Genomic DNA, 22532 nt, shown 5'->3' on the forward strand with positions numbered 1-22532 from the left:
TTCAAGAGACCTAGAAGGACCCACATTTTGGTCTAAACCAACATTATCAACTTATTGTCCATGTTGGGTGCCTATTCCAAGATTAGGTATTGCATTTTTCCCCTTCATTATGAGATTTCAGAAGATGCATCATCACCACTTGATCCCATCTCACTGTAAGATGTCATACTTGATGTAAATTATCAACTCAACATAATTTCAGCACTTGAGCAATGCTTCTGACCTTCAGTCAGATACCTCGAACCCACCAATTTGAGGGAATTTATGGTATCCTAGCAATGGAACATTGAAGCTAGCTTTCGTCCTAGGATAGGGTGATACTAACCAGATTTAATAGTAATTACAATAAGCATAAAATTCACACAAACTGAAAATGCGAATGGTACCACTTTATTCTTGGACAATGAACAGCTTATTGGCCCCAAAATTGGTGCCCCTTGCTGTATTTTTTTAACTTTTATCGAAAATGGATGGATTACAATTGAGATCCTCTGACCTCCTCCACTAATCCAAGTGTCATTTACTATCAAAACAGACCAATACACCTCCAAACCAATTTGCACCTTGATTGAACTGCCCCAAATCTGATATTGTCTAGCTGGTCTCTTAAATCTCCGTAAAATTCTTTAATTTCAATTACAAGAATTCCAAGTCCTAGGCCCTCAATTCTCAACATGCATCTCAAGCTAGCTGTCGAACTCTAATTTTTGCTATAAATAAGGGGTTTACAATAGAGATTTTCGAGTATCTCCACCTCTCATAACTCAAACTACTGAAAAATGTTGAGGAGATTTGGAAAATGGCTAGAGAATGAGAGAGAATGTAGTAGTGAGAGAAATTTCAAAGTTTCATAGAGAGGAAAGCTGAAAAACTATTGTTGCCTTGCTCAAACAACCATGGAAGCTATCATCTAGAGCTTAAGACCACCAAAAGACTGTCACCCCCCTCCTCTATGCTGTCACCTATACCAAAAGGACCTAAGGCTGCTCTCATCAACACTTGGAGGGCCCTAAACTACTGTCACCTACTGTAGGGCTGATCATCACTAGTAGTTGCAAATCATATCAGCAACATCTCCTTGCTCTGTAACAATCTTCTCCTCTCTCAGAATGGCTAGTGTAAGCTCCCATGAGCCCCAAAAAAGTTTTTCCTTCTTGCATGGACAACTTTTGCCAAGTGGCAACCTTCTAATCCCATTTTCTAGTAATTCTAAAATTAATTTAATAATTATTCTAGTGCTCAAAAAATTAATAGCACCAACCAATAATTAAATTGGCTAGGCCAATTTGTCTTTCGAGTATCCTTGAGCAGTTATTAGCCCTTAGACATGCATTAATTAATTAAGTAATGCCTTATCTCTAATACATAGTTACCTAGAATGAGACACGGAAACGAGACCCCTTGGAATGCGGAAAATGTCCAAGGTCAAGGAACAAGAATGACGAGAACCACACGTCTAAAGTGCCCCAAATATGCCTTACATAACCTAAATTGCCCCGAATTGTTCCAATAGCCCCATAATACTACAAATCACCCAAATTGCCTTAAATGCCACAAATTCCCAAATACCTCGAATGTCCCTCTAATTGCCTTAATACCGCTCGATGCTCCGAATTGACCCAAACATCCCAAAATTGACTCGATTATCCCCGTAGCTCCAAATTGCCTTGAATTGCCCAAATGTCCCAATTATCCCAACTTTCCTTGAAATTAGACAATATAAATGTATGATTACCTTGGAATTGAGAATAGGCTGAAATTTGATTGTGATTCGCAAGAGTTGATAATGGAAGTTGCCTAGCCAATTTAATTATTGGCTAGTCATTATTTTTCAGGGCACCGAAATAATTATTAGATTAATTTTCAGTATTTTTAGGCTGAAAATTAATACCTAATTATGAAAAATGCTAAAAAACCATTTAGGAAGGCTGCCACTTGTGAAAAATACCCATGCAAGACTGAAAAACGTCTTTAGAGGCTGGAGAGAGACATTTCTATAAATTGAGCCTGCAAGAGAGAGGGAGGGGAGGCTGCTGGTCTGATTTGCAGCCATTGGAGGACCTTCTGAGGCAGTCAGGGGCAAAAGAAGACCAATCAACAGCAAGAGACAGCATCTACAAGCTGTTGAGACAGGGCAGCAGCAATAAATGACTGATTTTCTTCAATTCTTTGCATCTACATGCTGTTGTGGTAGGATAGCAGCTGCACTTTACTGATTTTCAGTCATTCTTCGCGACAAAACTCTGAATTTTCTCTCTCTACAGCTTTCTCTCTCATCTCCCAGCCATTTCACAGCCTTGCTCCGAAGATCTCAGTATTTGGACCCTTGGAGACTAAGAAAATTGCAAATTTCTCTGCTGTAAACCCTAATTTACAGCAGAAATTAGGGTTTAGCAATAGCCTTGGGAAGCATGCCAAAAATTGGAAGCTCCAAGACTTGGATTCAACAAGGCTGAAGGTGAATTTCAGCTAAATTCAGATGGAGGATTAGCCAGCCATTGAATTTGGGACATTTCCATCGTCTACGAAGTAGATGAAGGCCAATTGAGTGCCCGAATCAAGGGGCAAAATAGATTGAAAACTTGCTGGTCACTTTGGACAGCAAGGGGAGTTGAAATACCAAAAGGGATTGGGAGAATCCCATTGTAAGTCAACTTTTTCTTCGATAAAGATAAAGAAAAACTGAAAGGGGCACCAATTTTGGGACCAATCCGGTGTGCATTGTGCAAGATCAGTAGTAAATTTGTATATTCAGATTTGCATTTATTGTTTGCTGCTGCAATTAAGTTGTAATCAGGGATTTACCACCCTATCTGAGGAGAAAGGCTGGTTTCATGGTTCCATTGCCGAGATACCACTCAATCCCTTGATTCGGTGGACCTGGCGCCTGATTGCAAGCCAAAGCTTTGTGCTAGTGCTGATTTTTACTCTCAGCTGAGAAATTACAGCAATATGTCTTCATACAGTGAGATGGACTCAAGCAGTGATGATGCCTCTCAGTATGAACGTTCATATGGGAATGAAGAAAATGCAATGCTTGACCTTGGACAAGGCTCAGACCATGGACAGCAAGCTGAAAATGTTGTTCTTGGGCAAGATGCACGGCCTTCAGGGCATAAGGAGGCTGATGACTAGCAAAGTGAAGAGGAATTTGATGACCAGTTCAAGAATCGGATGAGGACAGCAGCAAATCTCTTTGCTAAATTGGCAAAGGATCCTCAATTTACCCAATTTTTGAATGCTCCAAAGAAGGCCAACAAAGGCAAGAAAAAGAAGACGTCCTCTACACCTTCACGATAGCAAGATGCACCGAAGAGAATGCCAAACCCTTCATTTGAAGCTCCCAAAGATGCTAATGCAATAAAACAGTTGGTACCTACAAGGCAAGGAATCCAAATGCAAGGCTATCACGGAATTGCCAATCCGATGGATCTTGGACAGCCCGGCATGCATGCTATGATGGGGCAGCCAGGATATTTTGGTGGAAGCATGATTTTTCATGCTATGGTTGGACAAGGACCACATACGGCAATGTATGGCACAAATCCCTATAGTATGCAGCAACCAATGCATGGAGTGCAAGGCCCAATGTATTTGGGTATGGCTGGAAATATACAAAACCCTATGTATGGCAACATTGGCTTGATGCCTGGGGCACAAAGTAGCATGTTTGGTACTGCATCTACACCCCCGAATGCTTATGGGGCTCAAGGAATGAATGTTGGTCATGCAAATGCTCCGTTTCACGTTGGTTTTGATGTGAATTCAGCAAATGCACTCTTTTTGCAGCAGCCACTGTATGACAACTTGACACCCAAAGGGGCAGCAAAAGACTATGATGAGGGTGAAAAAGGAGTGAAGTTTGAGTCCTTCAACGGTGTACAAGATAGGCTGAAAGCTTTGACTTTCATTCAACAGTTTGATGCAGCCTATTCAGGGGGAACTTCACAGAGTCCTCAAAGATTCGAAAGGCAGCCACTTTCTTGAAAGGGAATGCATTACAGTGGTGGTCCACTCTTTTGATGCAAGGTAGAGAACCATCAACTGGGGTACAATTCAAGCAAATGTTTGCATCGAATTGGTTGACAAGTACCTTTGAGGTGGACATCATGACAGCTTTGATGCTTTGCTACGTGGGAAGGATTCGGGCTTCCCAGAGAGTGGGAAGAAGCCGAATAAAAAGTTGTTTAAGGCTAAGAAAAGGGGCATATCTGAATATCAACCTGAAAAGAGGCCAAAACAACAAAGAAAGGGCTCGAAAACATTGGTACAACGTAGGGAATTGATGGTTGCAAATAAATGTTTTATTTCTGAATAGGAGGGTCACATTGCAAGGGACTGTCCCAAAAGGCAGCAAGCTGAAAAATTAGAAACTCAGGGAGATTCTAAAGGAAAGAAGCCTAAAACATCAATGGGATTGGTGCCCGATGTTGTTAGTGATCAGCCCAATGATGATGCTACTGAGTTGTGCAAAGCATGGGGCAAAATTAGGGATCAACATGCATTGATTTTCTTTGATAATGGTGCACGAGCCAACTTCATCTCTGTTGACATGGCCGCCCGTCTAGGCATCAGAGAGGATGAGATGGGACCCATGGGGGAAGTTGGAATGGCATGTAAAGGCCATGCAGAGCCTCTCACACTGCTCATTGGAAAGCTTCAACTGCACATACAAGGATATGTGGACAGTGAAGAGTTCTTCATTGCTCCACTTGAGGGTTGTGATGTATTGCTTAGTATGCCGTGGTGTCACTCTATGCATGCAGTGATTGATTCTCGTGCAAAAAAGATCGCTATTCAGCATAAGGGAAATGTACTCACACTTGATGTAAAGTTGAAAGGTGAATTAGTCCCTATTGTATCTGTAGCTGCCATTTCTTAAGTAATAAAAAATCATCTTTCAACATACTTGGTTTTTACTAAGGATAAAGATGATAGTAAGAATGTTGGGAACATGTCTAAGTTAGAGAAGGATCGCATGTCATTTCTGAAAATGTATACTGATTGCTTCTCTCGGTCACTTCTAGGGCAGCTACCGCCTAAAAGGCCAAAAGATCATGGCATAGATCTTATCCCTGGAAGTAGCCTACCTAATAAGCCACCCTACAAAGTCAGTGCAGCCCAACAGGAGGAGATTATGACTCAAGTAAATGAGTTGTTAGAAAAAGAATTGATTCAGGCCAGCTCATCTTCTTTTTGTTCTACAATGCTTTTGGTGCAGAAAAAGGATGGTTCATGGCATATGTGCATTGATTATCGTGCTTTGAACAAGATCACAATAAAGAATCGCTTTCCAATTCCTTGAATCGATGATGTTATGGATAGATTACAAGGGGCAACCATATTTAGCTGTATAGATTTGAAAAGTGGGTATCATCAAATAAACATTAGACCAGAAGATGTACCTAAGACAACTTTTAGGACATCTTTTGGATTGTATGAGTTTCTTGTTATGCCTTTTGGACTTACGAATATTCCTGTCACTTTTAATCAGATGATGGATCGTATCTTCAGACCACATAGAGGATTTGTGGGCACTTTCTTTGATGACATGATTGTCTATTCAAAAAACGAGGCAGAGCATAGAAAACACTTAAATATGGTGTTCAATGAACTACGTGGCCATAGGTTGGTTATCAATGACAAGAAAAGTGAATTCTTCTTGCATGAAATCCACTTTTTGGGGTATATTGTATCGGCTGATGGTATTCGCATGGACCTTGCAAAGGTTAAAGCAAAACGATCATGGCCACCTTTGAGGAATATGCATAAGATCCACAACTTCTTGGGTTTATGTTCTTACTACAAAAAGTATGTACGCGGGTTTGCTGAAATTGCATCTCCATTGCATGCCTTGCAGAAGAAGGATGTGCCATTTAGATGGACAGCAATGGAAATTTCAGCATTTGAAAAGTTGAAGGAAAAGATGACTTCATATCCTGTGCTTGTGTTGCCCGATCTAAGGACGTCATTCATAGTTCAATGTGATGCATGTGGTAACAGCATTGGGGCTATTCTTATGCAAGACGGCCGAGTTGTGGCTTATGAGAGCCGAATTCTCCACGGTGCAGAAAAGAATTTGCAAATCTATGAGAAAGAGCTCTTAGCTGTACTTCATGCATTGTCTACGTGGAAACATTATTTGTTGGGGGCTGATTTTATAGTGCACATAGACCATCAAGCTTTGAGGTACTTTCTAGCGCAGACAAAGTTGTCAGAGAAGCATATGAGATGGGCAAATTTTCTCTCTATGTTTCATTTTCAGATTGTACATATTGATGGTAAAAAGAATGTTATGGCTGATGCACTGTCACGTAAGCCACAAAATTTCAGCTGTCAGCATGGTTTATCACATTGAGTTGGATACCATGAAAGAGCAATATGTTGTTGATTCGGACTTTGCTAATGTTTATGATCAGCTTTGCAATGGCCAAAGACATGAACACTTTGTGTTAAGAGATGGATTTCTGATGATGCATGGACGACTATGTGTCACAAAGCAATTAAGACCTAGAGTTATCACTGAAAGTCATATTCCTCTGTATGCAGGACACAGAGGTATTGATACCATGGTCAAGGCAGTGGAGAATTTCTTTTATTGGCCAGCTTTGAGGCATGATGTAGAACAGTTTGTTAAGACATGCATCGTATGCTAGAAAGTAAAGCACCATAGGCAAAAGTTGTCGGTTTTATTGCAACCCTTGCCTATTCCAAATTGACCTTGACAGAGCATTGCAATGGACTTTATTTTTTAGCTTCCTAAGACACCTACAGGGAATGATGGGATATGGATTATCATTTGCAGGTTTAGCAAACAAGCCCATTTCATTCCGGTGAGGAAGAAAATAAAGGCCGATCATATGGCACGATTGTTTTTACAGCACATCTTTAGGTATCATGGTATGCCAGAGTCGATCATTAGTGATCGAGACCCCCGGATGACCAGCTTATTTTGGAAGGGCTTGTTTAAGAATATGGGTACCACATTGAAATTCTCATCATCCTTCCATCCGCAGACAGATGGTCAGTTGAGAAAGCAAATTCCACAGTATTAGATCTTTTAAGGTGCTATGTTTCAGACCACAAGACACAATGGGAGCAGTATTTGCCATTGGTTTAGTTTGCTTACAACAACACAGTGCATAGTTATACGGGCAAAGCTCCATTTGAGGTGGTTGAGGGGGGCAAGAAGATACCACCTATTCTGCAAACTAAGGATAAGATCTTTGAGACTGATCGTCATGTGGAAAACTTGGATGTAGCCTATGCAAAGATAATAAATGCACTTCGGAGATTGCAAGAAAAGCAAAAGATGACAACTGATCGACACAGACGTGCTTTGCAGTTTGTAGAGGGTGATTATGTATTGTTACGTTTGAAAAGGCAAGGCTGAAAAAGATGAAAGGAAGAGAAAGATTGTATCCGATGTTGAGTATGAGATACTATGGGCCCTTCCAAGTGTTGGAGAAGATCAACGATCTGGCATATCGGCTGAAATTACCTCCACATTGGCGGATACATAATGCCTTTCATGTCAATTTATTGAGGCCTTTTCATGGTGATGTGCCAGAGGATATGTCTGTTGAAATTCAGTCTGAGGTTGAGAAGCTAGATGAGATTTTGCATGGCAAACATATTGTGAGCGCAGTACCTTGGATGCATGCTGAATACATCCGAGATCCACTACATACAAGAGTTGCTCATAACTTGAGAAGGGGAAGTGCTACCTCTCCCTTGAGCATCAGGCAATACTCCGGACCCTTGCTCTGCTGAACCTGACGAAGCCCGAACTAAAGTCGGCTCTAACTGAAAGGCATCTAGGTAAAGCTGCAACAACTGAGGATGGTCTACCAAGTCATCCTCTTCCATCCATTAATCATCCATTGGTGAATAATTCTAAAATTTATTATCTTCTGGAAGCTTTACCTTTGACCTTTCTTTCCTTATGTGCCGGTGTACAAGTCACTATGAGATGTATGCAGATGAGTATGAGTTTCACCTGGGCACTGGAACTACACTTTTGCATCGTCTTATGAACAATTTAGCATGAACTTTGCCTCAATTTTGAGACAAAATTTCTGATCAGATTCAGCTCAGTTTTTTATCAGCTTGAGAACCGTTTATGGTCACTTTTTGGATCAATTGTGCATCAGTTTTTGCACAGATTGCTGGTCAGTTTTTGCAATGAGTTTGTGATCAATTTGGGGTCGCATTTGCAACAGTTTGTGATCAGTTCTCAGATCAGCAAGTGATCAATTTACAATCAGATTGAGCTCAGTTTTCAATGGTTTATATCTAGTTCCATGGACAACAGCATTTGTTATGATGCCATTGATGTTTTAGCCATGGTTTATGCTTGGTTATGCTATGCTATGGTTTGGTTTTGCCAGATGAGTTGAGCTCATGAAAAATAGATATGTCACATGATAATCTGGCAATGTTTTCGAGATTCTTTGAGTCTTACGTTATGTTATGTTGACTGGTAATTTTCAGCATATGTTGGGCATATGGAATGGTTGAACAACAGTGGCCAATGTTGTGTTTACTATGATGTCCTATGAAAATTCCAGTGTAGTACTTTGCTTTTGATACATCTGGCACTGCAATCGAGGACGATTGCAAGGATTTCAAGGGGGAGGGCTGTCGTAAGAACATGTATTTTTAAAACCTCACTTAACATGTGGATTAATTCTTAATCACGCGATTAAGTAAATGTTGCACATGTGAGGTGCAACTGGGATTAAAGTAAATTTACGAGCCCAGAACCCGAAGAAATCACAGGATGTCAAAGGCAAAAGTTGCTATAAGTTATGCTGCTCAGGTACTTGGTGGTATCTAGTGCTAGTTGTTGGCCTAGGTCATCCATTTGGCCATAAGTGTCAGTTGGTGACACTAGAGAAGTGGCGTTTGATGGTACCTAACACCAATCTGATGGTCAAAGATGGTATAGGGACACTCGTGAATGGAAGTTGCCTAGCCAATTTAATTATTGGCTAGTCATTATTTTTCAGGGCACTGAAATAATTATTAGATTAATTTTCAGTATTTTAAGACTGAAAATTAATATTTAATTATGAAAAATGCTGAAAAAACCTTTTGGAAAGGTTGTCACTTATGAAAAATGCCCATGCAAGACTGAAAAACGTCTTTAGAGGTTGAAGAGAGGCATTTCTATTAATTCAGCTTGCAAGAGAGAGGGAGAGGAGGTTGTTGGTCTAATTTGCAGCCATTGGAGGACCTTCTGAGGCAGTCACGGGCAAAAGAAGACCAATCAACAGCAGGAGACAGCATCTACAGACTGTTGAGGCAGGGCAGCAGCAGTAAATGACTAATTTTCTTCAGTTATTTGCATCTACATACTGTTGTGGCAGGGTAGCAGCTGCACTTTACTGATTTTCAATCATTCTTCGCGACAAAACTCTAAATTCTCTCCCTACAACTTTCCCTCTCATCTCCCAGCCATTTCACAGCCTTGCTCCCAAGATCTCAGCATTTGGACCCTTGGAGGCTAAGAAATTGAAAATTTATTTGCTATAAACCCTAATGTACAACAGAAATTAGAGTTTAGCAACAGCCTTGGGAACCGTGTTAGAAATTGGAAGCTCCAAGACTTGGATTCAACAAGGCTAAAGGTGAATTTCAGCTGAATTCGGGTGGAGGATTAGCCAGTCATTGAATTTGGAAAATTTCCATCGTCTATGAAGTGGGTGAAGGCCAATTGGGTGCCCGAATCAAGGGGCAAAATAGATTGAAGACTTGCTGGTCACTTTGGACAACAAGGGGAGTTGAAATACCGAAAGGGATTGGGAGAATCCCATTGTAAGTCAACTTTTTCTTCAATAAAGCTAAAGAAATACCAAAAGGGGCACTAATTTTGGGGCCAATCGGGTGTGCATTGTGCAAGATCAATAGGTAAATTTGTATTTTCAGATTTGCATTTATTATTTGTTGCTGTAATTAAGTTGTAATCAAGGATTTACCACCCTATCCGAGAAGAAAGGCTGGTTTCAATTTACAACACTAAGATGCTTTAAATAATGTTTGCACGGATTGACATCTCTCGTGAACCTAGGAAAGACCAAAGTCATGGTATTGAAAAGTATAAGGGGAAGGGTAACCAAATCTAAGCAACAACCCATCTTTGGTTGAAGCCCCATAGAGATTGTCAAAACTTATGTATATTTTGGGTGTGACCTTCAAAGGGCCATAGTCCTCCGTGCAAGAGGTGACAAACACTAAGTTGGCATGAGGCCCCTTCGCAATACTTAGTGCACCCATGTACAGTTCCACGAGCCACAGATCACAAGCCACTAACTAAACTAACACTTTTCGATATTCTATTGACCTCAATACTTGTTAATGGACACAAAGTTGGTATATGCCCTTTGCAACACTTCATGCACTCGTGAGAAAGAATGCATCCATAAACACTTACACAAACCACAGACCAAGCTATGGCCTTTTATATTCTAGTAACATGGATACTTCTCTATGGAGCAAAGATTTGGGGACCCAACCTATATCATAAGAGGAGAGAGCCACTGGAAGGGCAAGATGGACAAAGAGAGACTTCTATAGGCCCATTGAGAGACAAGCTATGAAGATGGTACATATAAGACTTCGAAGATGCCGTCTACATCCTATGAGGTCATCGGAGTTATGTAGATATTGCACAAACGCCCATAGCCAAAATACTCTCACTTGGCACTTGCATCCTCCAAGCAATTAGCAACCAAGAATGACATTCACTACTCGTACATCTAGATGTGCAATTGATTGATTTTACATGGTGTAAGGATTGACAAACTCTTACCGTTGAACTACCGTCTTGATTGCTCACACTAGGAGCTCAACTATACACAGCTGAACCAAGCAATTAAGATGGATATCATGAGACATGATAGGTGAGAGGACCTAGGTGAGTCCCACACAATAGCTAGTTATGATGATGACTTAGTATCAAATGCACTTCTCATAGGAATGTTTCACCATACCCCCAACCCACATGGACACACATCTACCACATGGCCTCAAATGTGTTGTCGGATAGATTGGCACATTGTAACAAATAAGGAAAGAGAGAGAAACGTGAGGGCATCACAATAGGGGATTATATCTACCAACTTCATGGAACAAAGACAAGGACTAAGGAGCACTATATACGCCATTGCATTATATACTATGAGATTAGAGGGAGATATCAAAGTCCTTCCGAGGCGAATTTAGAATACTCTAGTGAATCATAGAGTTTGAGGATCAAAGATGCCTAGGCCTAGAGTTCAAACGACATAGAAAAAAACTCCTGAGAGATATATGCAACATCTTCAAGCCAATCTTGGCATCATCTTCAAGACATGCGGGCATTGCAACAAAGATTGTATCTAAAACCAGCCTTCCTTTCATGGATGGGTGGTAATTCCCTAATTACAACTTAGTTAGAGTAGCAACATTTATTACAAAACTGAGAAAAGTAAATTAACTCACAATCTTGGACAATGGACATCATGTTGACCTCCAAAACAAGTGCTCCTTTTGGTATTTCTTTAACTTAATTGAAGAAAAAGTTGATGTACAATGAGATTTTTCCAATCCCTTTCGATATTCCAACTCCCCTTGCTGTCCAAAATGACCACTAAGTTTTCAATTTGATTTGTCCCTTAATTTGGGCAATCAATTGGCCTTCACTCTCTTTGATGGAGATGGAAAATACCCAAAATTCATTGATTTGCAGATCCCTCCAATTGAATTTGATTGAAAATAACTTCAGCCCTATTGAATCCAAGTCTTGGAGCTTCCAATTTTTGGCACACTTCTCGAGATTGCTGCTAAACCCTAATTTCTACTGCAAACTAGGACATACAACAGAGAAATCTGAAATTTCTCAACCTTTGGTGATCTCAATGCTATAATCTTTGAACCAAGCATATAGAAAGGCTGAGAGATGAGAGAGAATGCTAAGGAGAGAGAAAATTCAGCCTTTCTTCGCAAAAAACTGAAGAAAATCATTCATTTACTCTTGTTGCTCTATCTCAACAGCTTGTAGATGCTATTGCCTGCTATTGGAAACTCTCTCCTTGATGTTGCCTGCAATAAATGCTACTGCCAAAACAGCGTAGATATTGTCACCTGCAACCAACCTGCTCTTTCCTGCTGGAAAATAGAGAAAAAACAGTCCCAATCAGCTCCAATAGCTCCCCACAATTCACAACACCAGAATGGTCACGTTTTTCCTCTTCTTCAGCCTCCCACCAGTCTTCATGGGCAAGTTTGCCAAATGGTAGCCTTTCCAAATGGTTTTTCTAGCATTATCCATAATTAAATATTAATTTTCAAACTTTAAATACTGAAAATTAATCTAATAATTATTTCAGTGCCCTGAAAAATAATCTGACTAGCCAATAATTAAATTGGCTAGACAACTTCCATTCCTGAGTGTCTCTTCGCCATCTTTGACCATTAGATTGGCATTAGGTACCATTAAACACTACTTCTCTAGTGTCATCAACCGACACTCTATGGCCAAATGAATGACCTAGGCCAACAACTAGCACCAGATACCACCAAGTACCTGTGTGGCATAACGTATAACAACTTTTACCTTTGACATCCCGTGATTTTCTCGGGTCTTGGGCTTGTAAATTTACTCTAACCCTAGTTACACCTCACATGTACAACATTTACTTAACCATGTGATTAAAAATTAATCTACATATTAAGTGAGATTTCAAAAATACATGTAATCATGATAGTATTTTCTAGTTTCATAGACCAAAGGCAAAAACTGCTATTGCATTGTACACTACGAGATTAGGGGGAGATATCATAGTCCTTCTGAGACAAATTTGGAATACTATAGTGAATCATGGAGTATGAGGATCAGAGTTGCCTAGATCTATTTTTCTTGGAGTTCATAGAAGTTAGTAACCTCGGTGATCAATGGGTAACATTGACAAAAGTTGTACAAAGTTATGTCGAACAGGTACTTGTGTGTGTCTAATGTCAGTTTGGGTCTAGGCCATTAATTGGGCCATTAAATGATTAGTGGTGACATTAGAGGGACTAGGTATTAATTAATAAATTAATGCTAAGTCCAAGGCCAATTTATGTTAGGACATTAAATGTCCCATGGGGATTAGCACATTAATTATGGATGGACACTAGTCAATTCTTGAGCAAGGTCAAATGATAAATTAATTAATTTTCAACAATTAAATTCTGAAAATTAATTAATTAAAGGTAGAAATCACTTTTGGAAAGCTACCAAGTGGCAAAACAGGCTACCACGTGTAAAAACTTTCCATGCAAACTGGAGGAGGGCTGTTTGGGGCTGGCTGAGGGTCATTCCAGTATTCAAAGGCTCAAGAAGGAAGAAAGAGCCATCGGATGAGCTTTGAGAGAGGCAACAGCTGATCGTGCAAGATGACAGGATAGGGGTAGCCTGGATTGTTGTGACAGCTAGTGTATTGAAGATTGAAGGAGATCAGCTTTTATCTCATTGTACTTCAACCTTAGAGCAATACAAGATAGATACCACAAGGGGCGCGAATTGTTAGGGCCAATCGGGTGTCGACTCTCCAAGATTAAGTGGTTAAGTATATATTTTCAGATTTATAAATTGAATGCTTGCTATAATTTGAGTTAATCACCACCCGTGCCGAGAAGGGAGACCGGTTTCATATGGTCAGCTAAAAAAACGAAAAAAAGAAAAGCCACACCCCAATCGCCTTCAATGCTCCAAAACATTGACAAGCATCAACAGAGATCTGAGTGCACCATAGCAGCCCAAACCCGCTAGTGCCCTTTCACACTGATATCACACTACATCCCAACGGATAAAAAGGCATATATGACTCCATTTACATATCTAAATGTTTCAAGTCAGAGCGAAAGCCCTATCAACTAGAACTTCATTGCTTTTGTATGTAAGTCCCTGCGAACCTTACCTTTGCACAAGCTGTATAACCTAACCCTTTGGGAATTTTCTTGAACAAACCTTTCCTATCATGTGCCTACAAGAAAAAGTCAGACACATCCTTCTGATTTAAATCTTACATTGGGAATTTTCTTGAATAAACCTTTCCTATCATGTGCCTACAAGAAGAAGTCAGACACAGCCTTCTGATTAAAATCTTACATTCCCTACATCCTTACATATAGAATGAAATATTTTATAAAGAAGGAAAACAGCTGCTAATTTCAGAGACTAAAATCCACTTCTTCAATAATGCATCAGAAACAAAACAAAAGGTGGCCATTACCTCCGCACAAGCTTTTGGAAGAACAAGGCGACCAATTCGACCTGCATCACTAGCACTCAACATTTTTTCAAAAAGTGGTGTGATTGATGAGTTTGAACTGATTGGGCATCAAGGATACAATTAAATTGCTGATATAACAGGAGGAATACAAAACAATCCCAACAACACAGAAATGACTAAAGGCAAGCCAAGAAAACATCGGACAAAAAGTATTCTCAAGGACATCAGCAGCCACTTAAGACCCACCTTAGCTGATTTTGCAATCAAAGCCCAACTTCATTAGGTTGATTTAGTTCATTAAGTTCTGGCAGAGCCAAAACTAAGAGACTCTGCTTAAAAAACTGCCTGCATTTCTGACAGAACATTACAGATCAAAGGATACTCTCCAGATGTTATCTGCTGGAGTTCCTGTTCAGTAATTCTTGGCCAGTACCGAGGAAGAAGCTGATTTTTACCCCGCCCTTCTGCTGGTGGACGTGCAACTCGTAGAGATCCTTGTGTGGAATCCTTGAGGTCCTTGGGGATTTCCATACGACTAGGGGAGGGTGCTTGTGGTACTTTTGAAGTCACTTGTTTCTGCTTCTGAGTTATTGCAGATGGTTCTGGGAATTTGCTGCCCTCCTTAGAGTCCCGCATTTTTTCACTTGCAAACAGAGCTTTAGATACACTTGGCTCAGAAGTAACATTTGTCACTAGCCGTTTCATATTGCTAAGTCCTAGGGACATAGTCAAAGATGCATTGACTGGTGGCTCGTGCTGAATATTTTTGGTACCATTCAAACCATACAAGCTTCCAGATTCCTTGAAGTTTGTACCCTGCCAGCTTAGTGTAGCAGCATGAGTGGATGTTCCATCAACCAAACTCCTCGTAAAAGTGTCTCCTTGCAAGAAACCCTCTTTTGAAACCTTAGGATCTGAATAGAAATTAGCACTATCGTCACGTGACATGTGTGTGTTAAAGACTGCAGTGTTTCTATGCCTTTGTAACAAATCCAGATTTACGGGCTGTGTAGGAACTGGCAATTTTGGTAAGGTTGATTTAGCATTCATAATACCACTTGCATCACTTTCTGCCTTGACACTATATCCAATTGCAGAACCCATCCTACCAGTAGTTTCAATTGAAATGGGCTCACTCACACCCTGACGTTCAAGTCCAGAAAGAGTTTGCCAGTGTCTGGTTCCGACATGATTTGTTGGAGGGACATATGGTACTTGAAACAGAGGTCTCATTTCAGGAGTCCATGCAATTCTTTCCATTTTGCCATGGGTCCACCCTTCAGATGGAAAGGCTTCCATTCTCTGGAAGCCAGTAGCAAGAGAAGAAAGATGCATAGCAGATGACTCCAAAGCCTGCCAGAAAGCACATCCTCAGATAAAGTCAAACATATCCTGAACCTCAATTTTGTCTTTTCAACTATCATATAAAAGAAAGAAACTGACAATAGAGCATAGTCACGACTCACGAGTATTCACACTACCATGATTGGGTCTAAATTCATAATTTCATCTATTCTAAGTTAACAAGCAACAGTATATCCTGATAAGACTCTTGTAATACACTGACGTACCCTCCTTTGTTACAGATACTAGCTCTAGCACATATCCTGCCGCAAAAAAGGCTCAAAACCTTGTTGTAAGACAATTTGATGGTATTCAAAGGAGCACAGTTGGTTGAATACTGGATATTTTTAGTAGTAAAGGAAAAAAAGTTTGAAAAGGTGCATGCAATTGACAAAGTTGAATTTTCAAACTTACTTTGTACCTTCCCCATCATTTTCTACTTTCTTTTTTTTGTCCTTTGTTTGATGTCAAACTAAGCAAATTATTTAAGATTTTCTTGTGATTCTATCAGGTACATGTTGAGAAACCCTTCGCCCGCAATTTGCATTTCGGCATTTTGCGTTTAGGGTTTGCAGCCCCAAAAAGGGGCACCACCCTAGACTGATTGTGCCTATTTATAAGCCACTCTCTCATTCATTCCTCACGGCTGATCCTTCATTCCGTCACTCCCACTCTCTCTTCATCAGTCTTCCGACACTGTCTCTCTTCCATCATCTCTCTCTCTCCTCTCCTACCACCATCTCCACACTCTCCTGGCACCAGCCTTCATCTCCAGTTGGCTGCATTTATGGTGGCAGTATGCTCCTCTTCACCTGGCGTCCATCCTCCATTGTTGGCAACAGCATCTTCTGTGCTCCTACACCTTGCATTTAGAGTCCACACTCTCTTGGTGTCAACATCCACCCTATCTGGCGTCATCCTCCACCCTTCTGGCAGCTCCACTTTCTTGCGTTTGGCTGCCAAGGAGGTTCCTCACCATCAGGCATTACCTTCATCAGAGTCAGTTGCACCTTGTGTTTGGTTCCTGGCTGCTTCCCACCCTTCTGACATCACTCCACAGCTGGTGTTTCACTCCCAAAGATTGTCTTCATCTGCGTTTTCAGCATCTGGCTCATCCTCACCACCTAGCGTCACTCCCAAGAGCTGGTGTCACCTCATCAAGCTTGCATTTGCATACAGAGGCTTCATCGGCTATCTCCCTGCTCATAGGTACCACTCTTTGTCCCTACGTTTGCAAATTCAGAGGCTCCTCACCCTTCGATGGCAGTCTCCCTGCTCCAGGCAACACCTCCTCATCCTGCGTTTTGCAGACTCAAAGGCTTCTTTGGCAATCTTTGTGCACTCTAGGGCTTCCTTTGTGCCACAACACCCTTGTATTAGATTCACTTCATCAACATGATTCATCTTTCATCATCTTCTGTGTTACTTTTCTCTCTCAGTGTTTGCCGTACACACACTATGTTTTCCCTCGCAAACCCTACTGTCCCTCTAGTCACTTGGTCATTTTGACAGTACAAACTCATAGTTCCATCACTTAATTGGTACTTGGCTTACAGAGAAACGCGCATAACTACTTTTGTTGAATCATTCCCCTTGAAGAATTCTCTCTTTTGTTTCAATTTAAATTTGTAAAGGACAAGCCCAATATTAATTTGGTACCATGCTTTCATTTTCATCTTTTATTTTCATTAAGAATAATTATGATTACAATTTACTAAACCTCAATCGATTCTCTGCTGAAGATTCAATCGAATTGTTAACTTTTTTGACTTCACAATAGCTTACTAAAAACAAGGGTACATTTGGTTGAATACTAGACTTTACAGAAGCTTACTGAGCTATATTTTGTTACTATTCCTTGCCTCCACTAATATACCATGCTTAGACAGAGTGCATTATCCAGGGGTCTCATTCTGTGTAATGCTTGGACTGTAATCCAGGCATCAGTGGAATGCTGGATTGTAATCCAAGCCAAACCCATCCGATGGGCCAAGTATTCATTGGGAAAAAGGTTACTTTTCCACATAGCTAGCATGTCAAGCTATTTTCAGTGAGTCGTAGATTTTACAAGGCCAATGCAGTTTTTATGTTTGAAGCCTCAGAACCAAATGTTATGAGACTGATTGTTAAAACTGTTGTGAAACACTGATTTATGGCATTCCCTGTGAGACATGTGAAGCACATGTACTTTGTAAAATGCATCATGCCAAACTTGTGACACTTCTCATGGGTCGTGTCGGGGAATACATGTTACATGAGTTAAATCCTCTCCTGCATAAGAAAGCTATAATAAATCAATGTATTCTGCTTGCCACAACCTCTTCACAGATACCACATCTGGGTTTGGCTCTTGGGGAGGTAACAGCCAGCTGGCAACATCAGATTGCTGCTGGCTACTGCATTCCCTGCACTCTACATAGCATTCTTGCATTTTTTTACCACCCACAACAGGCATCATCTTCATCAATCTTTGCCTGCATATTGGAGACCGTCATCATCAGCATTTCATCATCATCCTGCCTCCTAGACTTGGCATCCATCATCAGGCTGCAAACATCTTCATCTGCAGCTGCTCCATCATCAGGCTGCAAACACCTTCATCTGGAGCAGCTCTCATCTTCATCATTCACACTCCTCTGCCCGAAGGACTAGATTTCACTCCCTTCACAGTGCAAATTCTTTCACACGTGCTGCCGCCTGGTCCCTCAAGATAGCATAGTCATTTCTGAGTTTTGATCAACTTCATTGACTCTTCTCAGCTCACCTAAATATCCTTCTACAAGACACAAAGCTTTGAGGCCCCTTGTAATCATTGTATTCAGCCTTACTTTCATTCCACTGTCTCTGTGTTTTGACCTACACACTATATTTCCTCCACAAACCCAACCATTTCTTCACATGGTATTAGAGCAAAGGTGCCCCAAGCATTAAAGATCCTCATCCCAAGCATTAAGGTTTAACACACTGGTGCTATGGCTTCTTTCCCACAGGATGGACATAGACCACTAGGTACACCTACTATGGCAAGTCACAACACTCCGATGCATCGAAGCCTGTCATCATCAGCGTTTTCTCCCTACTCCACTGAAGAGTATATGTGTCTATCCCCGACTATCAAAGTTCTATGCTGAAGGCAATAAGATGCACACAACACCCTCTAAGCCCTTTCAAGCAATAGGAGGCACTAAAGACCTCACAAGGTGGCCATAAGTCCTATTGGAGATCCCCAAAATGCACTAAAGAGGTTTTCCCCACTTGCTTTCAGGTTCAAGGGCTTCCACAACCCTTACCTTTGCTATCTGCTCCATCAAGAGACCATGATTGTCCATCACAAACCCTATTGTCTCTCTTTCTATGGTACGAGTGCATACCATACCATCACACTATTTTCACATCCTTATCTCCTTCAGAAAATGGAAGGGGTGGTTTTTTTTTTGTTCTTTTTTCTTTTTTCTTTTTTTGTAGGGAGGACACTGTGTTGTATGTTCTTCCTCTAGATTCAAGAGGGGGCTTCAAATAGGGTCGTACTCCCATCATTACCATCCACTACCATCATTCACAAACCTTGGTGAAGAGCCTTGGCGCTCTTCATCTACCCTTAGATACCTTGGTCAACCTTGAGCTACCATCTCATGTAACCAGCCTTCCTCCTTGGATAGGGTGGTAAATAGCTTGATTAAACACTATTTACAGCAATTAACAAATTCACAAAACTAAAATACACACTTTACCATATAATCTTGGACATTGGACACCCTGTTGGCCCCAAAACATGCACCCCTTTCAATATTTATTGAACTTAATTGAAGAAGAAGTTGATGTACAATGGGATTCTCCCAATCCCTTTCAGTATTCCAACTCCCCTTGCTGTCCAAAATGACCAAAGGTTTTCAATCTGATTTACCCCTTGATTCGGGCAATCAATTGGCCTCCACCCTCTTTGATGGAGATGGAAAATGCCCCAAATTCATTGATATACTGGTCCCTCCACTTGAATTTGACTAAAACAGCTTCAGTCTTGCTAAATCCAAGTCTCAGAACTTCCAATTTCTGGCATGCTTCCCGAGGCTGCTGCTAAACCCTAATTCTTGCTGCAAATCAGGGTTTGCAACAAAAAAGTCTGAAATTTCTCAGCGTTTCGTGATCTCAATGCTATAATGTTCGGAGAGCAAAGTTATAGAAAGGCAAGGAGATGAGAGAGAAAAAATTCAGACTTTCTTCGCAAAGAATTGATGAAAATTTGTCATTTATTGTTACTGCCCTGTCTCAACAACTTATAGATGCAAAGAACTGACGAAAATCAGTCATTTACTGCTGCTGCTGCCTTGTCTCAACAGCTTGTAGATGCTATCATCTACTGTTGATTGGTCTTCACTTGCCTTTGGTTGCCTTAGAAGGTCCTGCAATGGCTGCAAATCAAACCAGCCGCATCTTCTCCCTCTCTCTTGCAAGCTGAATATACTAAAATACCTCTCTCCACCCTCTAAAGTCATTTTCAGACTTGCATGGGCATTTTTGACAAGTGGCAACCTTCCCAACTGGTTTTTTTAACATTATTCATAATTAAATATTAATTTTCAATCTTTAAATACTTAAAATAAATCTAATAATTATTTCGGTGCCCTAAAAAATAATCTGGCTAGCTAGCCAATAATTAAATCGACTAGGCAACTTCCATTCCGAATGTCTCTACACCATCTTTGACCATCAGATTGGCATTAGGTACCATTAAACACTACTTCTCCAGTATCATCAACTAACACTTATGGCCAAATGAATGACCTAGACCAATAACTGGCACCAGATACCACCAAGTACCTGTGTGAAACTTATAGCAACTTTTGCCTTTAACATCCAGTAATTTCCTCGAGTCCCGAACTCCTAAATTTACTCTAAACCTAGTTACACCTCACATATGCAACATTTACTTAACCATGTGATTAAAATTTAATCCACATGTTAAAAAATGTCTCAAAAATACATGTCCTCATAACAGCCCTCTTCCTTAAAACCCTTGCAATCATCCTTGATTGCACTGCCAGATGCATCAAAAGTAAAATAGTGGATTGGAATTTCCACAAGGCATTATAGTTAACCAACATTACGCACTGTTGCTCAACCGTTTCATATTCCCAACACATGCTGAAAATTACCAGCCAATCATAACATAACATAAGACTTGCAAAGAATCTCAAAAACATTGCCAGATTATCATGTGACATGTCTATTCCTCATGAGCTCAACTCATCTGGCAAAACCAAACCATAGAATAGAATAACCAAACATAAACCATGGCTAAAATATCAATGGCATCATAACATATGTAGTTGTCCATGGAACTAGATATAAACCATTGAAAACTCAGCATAATCTAATCATAAACTAATCACTTGCTGATTTGAGAATTGATCATCACAAACTGCTGCAAGTGTGACCCCAAACTTATCACAAACTCATTGCAAAAACTAACCAGAAATCAATGCAAAATTGATTCCAAAAGTAACCATAAACGTTTCTCAAGCTCATCAAAAACTAAGTTGAAACTGATCAGAATTTTTGTCTCAAATTTAGGCAAAATTCATGCTAAATCATAAGCTGATGCAAAAGTATAGTTCCAGTGCCCAGGTGAAACTCACACTCATCTGCATACATCTCACAGTGACTAGTACACTAAGTAGTGACCTCATGGCAAACATATTGTCAGCGCAGTATCTTGGATGTATGCTGAGTATATTCGAGATCCACTACATACGAGAGCTGTTCATAACTAGAGTGGAAGTGCTACCTCCCCCTTGAGCATCAAGCAATACTCCAGACCCTTGCTCTGTTGAACCTGATAGAACCCAAACTAAAGTTCGCTCTAAGTGAAAGGCATCTAGGTAAAGCTACAACAACTGAGAATGGCCTGTCAAGTCATCCTCTTTCATCCATTTGGTATCCACCATTGGTGAATAATTTTGAAATTTCACCAAGTATCTCCTAGAAACTTTACCTTTGACCTTTCTTTCCTTATGTGCCAAAATCTACTCGAGTACCAAAATCTCATCCAGCTCCTCAATCTCACACTAAATTTCAACAAACATATCCTCTTGCACATCACCATGAAAAGGCCTCAACAAGCTGGCAAGAAAGGCATTGTGCATCCGCCAATGTGGAGGCAATTTCAGCCAATATGCCACATCATTGATCTTCTCAAACACTTGGAAGGACCCATTGTATCTCATACTTAACTTCAAATACAAACTTTCTCTTCCTTTCATCTTTTTCAACATTGCCTTTTCAAAACACAGCAATACATAATCACCCTTTACAAAATGCAAAGCACGTCTATGGCAACCAGCTGCCCTCTTTTGCTTTTCTTGTGATCTCCGAAGTGCATATTTTATATTTGCATAGACTACATCCAAGTTTCCACATAATGATTAGCCTCAAAGATCTTATCCTTAGTTTGCAGAATAGGTGGTACCTTCTTGCTACCCTCAAGCACACCTCAAATGGAACTTTGCTCGTAAAACTATGCATTGTGTTTTTGTACGAAAACTCAACCAAGGGCAAATACTGCTCTCATTGTGTCTTGTGGTCTGAAACATAGCACCTCAAAAAATCTAATACTATGGAATTTGCTTCCTCAAATTGACTATCTATTTGCGGATGGAAGAATGATGAGAATTTCAGCGTGGTATCCATATTCTCAAACAACCCCTTCCAAAATAAGCTGGTCATCCGAGGATCTCGATCACTAATGATCGACTCTAGCATACCATGATACTTAAAGATATGTTGCCAAAACAATCGTACCATATGATCAGCCTTTATTTTCTTTCTCACCGAAATAAAACGAGCTTGTTCACTAAACCTGCAAATGATAGTCCATATCCCATCATTCCTTGTAGGTGTCTTAGAAAGCTCAAAAATAAAGTCCATTGCAAT

The 22532-nt window shown here is 40.4% G+C and overlaps 1 protein-coding gene across 2 annotated transcripts in view; it reads right to left on the reverse strand.

Annotated features, from left to right (window-relative positions):
* LOC148029712 (B3 domain-containing protein Os07g0679700-like) overlaps positions 1-22532 on the reverse strand; it is a 137737-nt gene that overhangs the window by 104774 nt on the left and 10431 nt on the right. For both annotated transcript variants that reach the window (XM_087686018.1, XM_087686019.1), the window contains exons 4-5: positions 14641-15611; positions 14259-14355 (exon numbers count right to left, since the gene is read on the reverse strand). In XM_087686018.1, coding sequence (XP_087542144.1) covers positions 14259-14355; positions 14641-15611 — 1068 coding nt within the window. The remainder of the gene's footprint in view (positions 1-14258; positions 14356-14640; positions 15612-22532) is intronic.

The sequence above is a fragment of the Lygodium microphyllum genome, chromosome 10 (assembly GCF_053477565.2).
Source record: "Lygodium microphyllum isolate KBCC chromosome 10, Lygodium_microphyllum_v1.1.10, whole genome shotgun sequence".
Lineage (NCBI taxonomy): Eukaryota > Viridiplantae > Streptophyta > Polypodiopsida > Schizaeales > Lygodiaceae > Lygodium > Lygodium microphyllum.